Here is a 6,379-nt window from a genome sequence, read left to right on the forward strand (position 1 = left end):
CATGATAATCCCTTCTGGCCTTAAAGTCTATGATTTTAAAGATGAGGGCAACTGTTGTCTTCACTGTTTTAATACAAATTCGATGCTGTCCGCAGGTCTTTGTAAACACAACCCTCGGTGCGTTGTGGCAAAGAAAGGATACCCTCCGATTTTAAACTGAGTCTAGTGTTTTCATTCATTTGATTCAATGGACAAGTCACTTATACATTATGTGTCACCCAGGCACGAAGCAAAACAGCCTTTTCTAAATATTTACTGAATCACTTAAAAATGACAATGACTGGAAGCCAGATCCAAGTTTGCCCCCTCCTTTTGTCCACTTTATCTAGAATCTGTAAGGGATGAGGAAACTGAGCTAGAATGTAAATGTTCTAGAAAGAATAATGTGACCAAGAGCCCGTTAGCTATGGTAGGGGAGAATTGTTGAAGTGGGCATCAAGGACAGCAGGATCAGATAAAGGTGTGGGAGGCATGTTATGCTGTACTGCTATCACAACATTAGACAACTTCTGTGAAGTTTCTCTCCAGCTTCCTGTGGCTGAGGGTCCACATCACAACATGACACCATTACATCTGACACAACATGGCAGACCTGTTGACCGCTTTAGCTGAGGTGTCAAGGTCTGAAAGCATCTTAGAGACTGAATTCTCATCTTACTTCTATAAATTGCCCCTCCATGATGGGAAGGAAGCACATTGGTAGTGCAGTGCAAGAAAACTTGCATTGCTACTAGCCTGTAATATACCACCAGTTGCACAAAAGGGATAATGTAGTCTCTCTTGAGCACTACTTAATGTCAACGGGCTGACCTACAGAAGTGAAAATCTTCTCCAAGGAGGAATTAGTCATTAGTATAACAGCAGATAAGCTCACCACCCTTAATCAAATTGCTTGTCAATGCAATGATAGGGTTGGTGCAGGAGATCTGAGCTATCTTTCTGAAAGTCTATGATTACTCTCTCTCAAACTGGCAGGGTATTTGTGTTGGGCTTTATGCTCTTAGCATTGTTCAGAAAATGACTGGCAAGAGGTAAACACAAATAGCTGTACTTATGTTTATTGTCTGTGATGTCTTTTCATACTTTTCTCTTTGCTTTACCCTGTTGTTTTAGAACTCTCCAATAATGTTAATGAAAAGTTTAGCTCTGAAAATTCTCACAAAAAGCTTCTGTAAATAGCTTTTGATGATCAACCCCCAGACACAGCATGCTGTAGTCTGTATAAAGCCCTGAGTCAGCTCAGAACTACTAATCTTAAACACCACCCTCATCAAGTAGTGATCCAACTCAAATTTTTGATCAATATTTGCCGTTTCAGTCATACAGCCTTATATGCACACCTCATGAATGCAGAAACATTTGCTCACCTTTAATGTGGAGGCCAAGCTGACCATGTGCTCGTTCAAGGTGCTCTCCGACTCCTTGTAAGTCAGGCAGGTAAACTGATATTCTTCTGGATCAAAGGCATCTGCTCCCTGCTGCTCCACATCGTTAGCTACCCCAATATAATAATCCTCAATATCCCCAGGATCCTCATCCTCCTCTTCCTCCTCGCAGTTAGGGTCATAATCCTCTTCATTGCTGTCAGAGCCCTGGCTGTTCATGTCCACAGACATCTTAGTGCCCCGCCAAACTGCAGACCAGGAAAGCAACCACAGCTTCTCTTTCTCCGCCACACTTTATCACTCCTTTGAATTCATCTGACTTGTCTCCTAAATGGGGGAGGAACAATTTCTTAGGCACAAGAAAAAAAAATATTAACAGAATATTTTCATACCACACAGATGATAAAACAGTCAGAAATGCACTGACCTGATGCTGAGCTAGAGAGCAACATTCTATCATGAAGGTCCCTGACTAGAGATCAGCTCTGACTTCTACACCTGCAAAACCTGGGCATGTCTCACTAGTGTGGTTCTCAACCAGGGCTTACTGCACTGTTTCCTAGCGCTTCTATCAGGACTTAGAGGTCTTGTCATCTGGGAAATCGCTGTATAACCTCTACCATACAGTTTGGTCAGGGATGTAACTAGATCATATCTAGTACTTCACATCTTCAAAATACTTCAACTATTTCTTACCCCCTTCACGTAAGGTAGTGTGGGCACCTATGGGAAATGAGTTGTCCCAGGTCACAGCAATTCAGTGGAGACCCCAGGAGCCCATGCTCAGTCCCTGCTGTCTCTAGATCATAGAATTTAACTGGCAGCTCAGACTGAGGGTGGGGAGAGAATCCTAGAGCTCTGAGCTGCACACAAAGCAGTGGCCCAGAAAGGCAGGAGCTCCTCAGTATGTTCCCTTACTTGGAATCTGGCAGACATGCCTTGGCTTACTCTTGGCTGGGGCCTTCTATCCAAAGAGGAGAAAACTACAGAAATCAGTCCATTTTCTTGACATTCTCAGTAAAAATGAATGTTTAGCTACTAAAATTACACAAAAGGATCAACACAGAAAAATTATGCTTAACATTCTCATTGCTGTTGGCAAAGTAGTCAATTTGATCTTAGTTACCTGTCTTGCACAACTTCTACTCAAGTCACCAATATAATGACCACCATGTATTCGTTATAAAGGAATCATCAGACAGCACAAGCTGATAAATCCTTGAGTTATGAGTATCACAAGCTAGGATCTAACCAAGTTAGTTTGGTCTCAAGAGGGTTTATATTAAACAAAAGAAAAGAGCTGGAATACACTGATGTGACTGAATTTTACACACAAGATTTTAAAAATTGCAGTTACTTCCCATGGGAGTATAAATTGGGCCCCTTGCATATATGTGGTATTTTGAATTGCTGTTTGATGTTGTTAACTTTAATCTTTTAATATATATGTGCAATGTGGCAAGTTACTGTTGCTGTGGGAACCAGAACTTTGAATTTCCTGACTTTAGTGCATGGACAACCTCAATCACAGCACTTCATTATTTTCCTCCACTCTATTTGTTTCCTGATTTAAACACATGTGTTAGGTACTCTAAGTCATTCAGGAGCAGACTTAATATATAATCAGAGGCACTGCAGTCATTTCAGCAGATTTAAACCTCCTCCAATAGGAGAGAATGAGAGTTGGAAGCTAGTCACATTAGCCTGCTGAATTCTATTCTCCATACCCATAACATACCTCATGATTTCTTGACTTATCTGCAATGTGTCACATCCACTTTTTTTTTATATATCATTCAGTTTCCTCTAAAACCAAAGGATGGAGGGTCAGGATTATGGAGAGAGCATTTAGGTTGTGGTATAACTTTATTTTGCCAAATTACGTGGAACTCTGAGTAATAGTCTTCAGTGAGTGATGTTCCCATACCACAACATTGATACTATAGTGATGAGCAGAACAGAAACGCCAATAAAACGTGTTAGTCAAGTTGCCATAGACAAGTATTCACCTTTTCTGCCAGATGAAAAAGACACCAAATCCAAGTAATTAAGTTACATCATTGAGAAATCATCCATATAATAGATTCTAAAAGCAGGGTCTTCCAATGCCATATGAAACCCCTTAGGTACAAAAGAGTTCTCAGGCTTCCCCAAATGGAAACATTCAGAAATTAAGGGAAGGAGACAAATGGGCTTCTATGGAAAATATCTGGAAAAGCTGATGTATTTGGTAAGTATGTTTTACGTGCAGCTAATGTCTCTCTTGTTGGGTTTCCACTGTGGGCTCTCCAACCAAAGATTCCTCAATACTATATTTCGTAATCAATGCTGAGTTCTGCTTTTGCCAAGTCCAAAGCAAATATATACTTACTCACACACACATGTTTTGAGCCTCTCCAAGAAAAGGTTAGTCACAGATTAAGGCCAGAAGGGGCCACATTATGATAATCTGATCCCCTGCAACAACACAAGCCATAGAACCTCACTCAGTAATTCTTGCATAGAGCCTGTACCTTCTGTTTGAGCGATGCACATCTGTCTAAAAGATATGCTAGTCTCCAGGAATCTAAAACCACGCAAGGGTAGTCCTTAATAATCACGCATATAAAGTCTTCAAGAATCTAAGTGTTATGCCAGTTTTATCTAGCAGATCTCATAGATCACTCAGGACAGACAGACATTACTAGTTAGGAAAGCCTTCAGTCCTACCCAAGGAGTCATGCACCTCCTGTGGAGAAAGAAGAGCTACGTTTAAGTTATGATCCATTTACTACTTCAACATACGGGGGGTTTGCACTGATGCCGTGGGATGTTTTGGGAGTAGAATAAGGGCCTTATGTAATAACTAAACAGTTGTATTCCACTCGGGAGAGAATGCAAGACTTTTAGGAGTGGTGATATTTCTGTCCTTCGGGGACATTTGCCTATGCAACTTCCCTGATTTGCATTAGCAGCTGCATGTACAAATCAAGAACATAATAATATGTCTGAGTGATTTGACACTGGACCTGATATAGATTTGGGAATTCACACCTCTTAAAGCCATTTCAAACTAAAACAGTCATACATCAGTTCACTTTCATTAGATTTTCTACTCAAGGATGTCAAACTTAAGGAAAAAAAAAAACTTGCATTTTGCAGATTCTGAACCTGTCATGGACTGAAACACTTACATCAAGCAGATAGCATCCAGCCAGTAGGCCAAGAGTATGCCACTCCTGTCACAACCGTGGGAAAGGATTTCCCCTTCAGCATGCCTGCTGAAGTTAGAGTGCCACATGTGGAGGATAGAAATCATTATCAAATTAAACAGAATCCTTTCAGACCTAATTTCATTTAACAGCACTACAACACAGATGTACTAAAGGCCTATAGTAAATTACACTTAAAGTTTGCACATTTTCAAGTTACCCTATATAATGGTACACAGCACACAATTTTATCTGAGAAACCCCTTAAAGCTTTTCTAAAGAATCAGTGTATACTGTGCTGCTCACTATGTCCCTTGGACTACCACTACCATCTAGCACACAGGTGGGGGAAGGCTATATTCCATTGTCCCACCACCAGGACCCCTACACAAAGAGACACATACCAAACATCCCTTGAGGGAGAAGGGCAAGGAAGGTTTTTGGTGCTCTGAAGGCAGCTGGTTGATATTAATAGGTCCCAACCACAGCATATGCAGGCTGGGATGATACAGGTAGGTACCTACTCCCAAAGATTCGAATGACTCAGTCAACTGGGAGCCCAGCCCATCACCGAGGCTAACACTCAGGGAGAATGAGGTCCCCCCATGAGAAAATGGCTAGGAAGGGCCAAGTAAAGGCAGGGCCATTGTATGGAGGGGGGGGGGCTCCCTGCTACCAGTAGTAGCCTCACCCACCAAAATTTGGCTGTGGGGATGGGGCCCTAGCTCCCAAGAAGGGGGACACCACACAGCCCAGCCCTAGCCTGAGCACAGGTTCTGGGGGGAAGCAGTCCCCAGGGAGGGGGGCACTGCATACCCTCCCCCCGGTTGCACAGCCGGGCTCAAGGAGGTGGAAGCAGCTCCCCAAAAGGGGGGTACCACACATGCCCCCTCCCGGTTGAGCAGCCCCCAGAGAGCGGAGCACCGCCCAGCGCCTCCCCCCCCCCGGCTGCTCCGTGCCGGGCTCGGGGGGGCGGGTGGTGGGACACGGCCCAGGCCCTCCAGCCGCGTCCCGCTTGCGCCCGCGGGGGGCGCAGCCCGGCGCCCTGCCCGTCTCCTCAGCGCTGTCCCGGCTTCCCTCCGACTTACCGGGGCTGCGGGGCGAAGGCCGCGGCAGGCCGTGGGGGGCCGGGACCACCGGGAAGAGGGGCTCAGCTTCCCCCGGGCTCCTGCTGCCGGGCCGCTACTGCCTGCGCACCGGAAGTTCGGGCGTCCAGCAACACGTCATTTCCGCCGGCGCGGGGGAAGCCAGGGATGCGGCGGGGCCGTGCCCGGGCATGGTCTGAACCATTCGGGGCGGGGGGGGTTCGCTCGGCTCCCGGGGCCGTGCGGGGTCACCTCGCCCCCCGCTGCTGGGGCCCGACCCCCGGGCCCTGCCTCCCCGCCTGTCTGACCCGGCTACGGGACCGAGCTGCTGCTTGTTGCACTCCCGGACGGAGCCCCGGCCTCCCCGCCGCCACTGACAGTGCTCCCGGCCCCGGGGACGGACGTGTGGGTGGTGCAGCCAGAAGGAACCGCTGGGACCCCGCCTGGCTGACCCGGGCCGTAACCCGCCGGAATTGCTGTCTGAGCCGGAGCATCTCTTTGGGGAAATCAATCCGATCCTGGGTTACAGGTTCCCAGCGAGGGAGTAGCCGCCCTGCTCCGTGGGAAGCTGTTTCAAACATGCTTCTGCTCTGCGGTCTGAAATCGTGTAGCGTCAGCGTCCAGCCATTGACTCGCATTGCCCCTTCGTCTGCTTGATTGAAGAGCCCCTTAGCAAAATATCTGTTCACCACATCAGTCCTTACAGGCTCTTTTACCA

At 46.4% G+C, this 6,379-nt stretch overlaps 1 protein-coding gene across 6 annotated transcripts in view; it reads right to left on the reverse strand.

Annotated features, from left to right (window-relative positions):
• The window catches only part of ARIH2 (ariadne RBR E3 ubiquitin protein ligase 2), a 45,156-nt gene extending 39,346 nt beyond the window's left edge, over positions 1-5,810 (reverse strand). Inside the window, exons 1-4 of one of the 6 annotated variants that reach the window (XM_042844208.2) lie at positions 5,665-5,802; positions 4,559-4,645; positions 3,124-3,191; positions 1,368-1,712 (exon numbers count right to left, since the gene is read on the reverse strand). In XM_042844208.2, coding sequence (XP_042700142.1) covers positions 1,368-1,616 — 249 coding nt within the window. In that variant the 5' untranslated portion in view covers positions 1,617-1,712; positions 3,124-3,191; positions 4,559-4,645; positions 5,665-5,802. Of the gene's footprint in view, positions 1-1,367; positions 1,735-3,123; positions 3,192-4,558; positions 4,646-5,664 lie in introns of all 6 variants that reach the window. The other 5 variants (XM_008173324.4, XM_042844207.2, XM_042844206.2 and 2 more) reach the window with 5 other exon arrangements.
• Between the last annotated feature and the right edge of the window lie 569 nt (positions 5,811-6,379).

The sequence above is a fragment of the Chrysemys picta genome, chromosome 7, assembly GCF_011386835.1.
Source record: "Chrysemys picta bellii isolate R12L10 chromosome 7, ASM1138683v2, whole genome shotgun sequence".
Classification (NCBI taxonomy): Eukaryota; Metazoa; Chordata; order Testudines; family Emydidae; genus Chrysemys; species Chrysemys picta.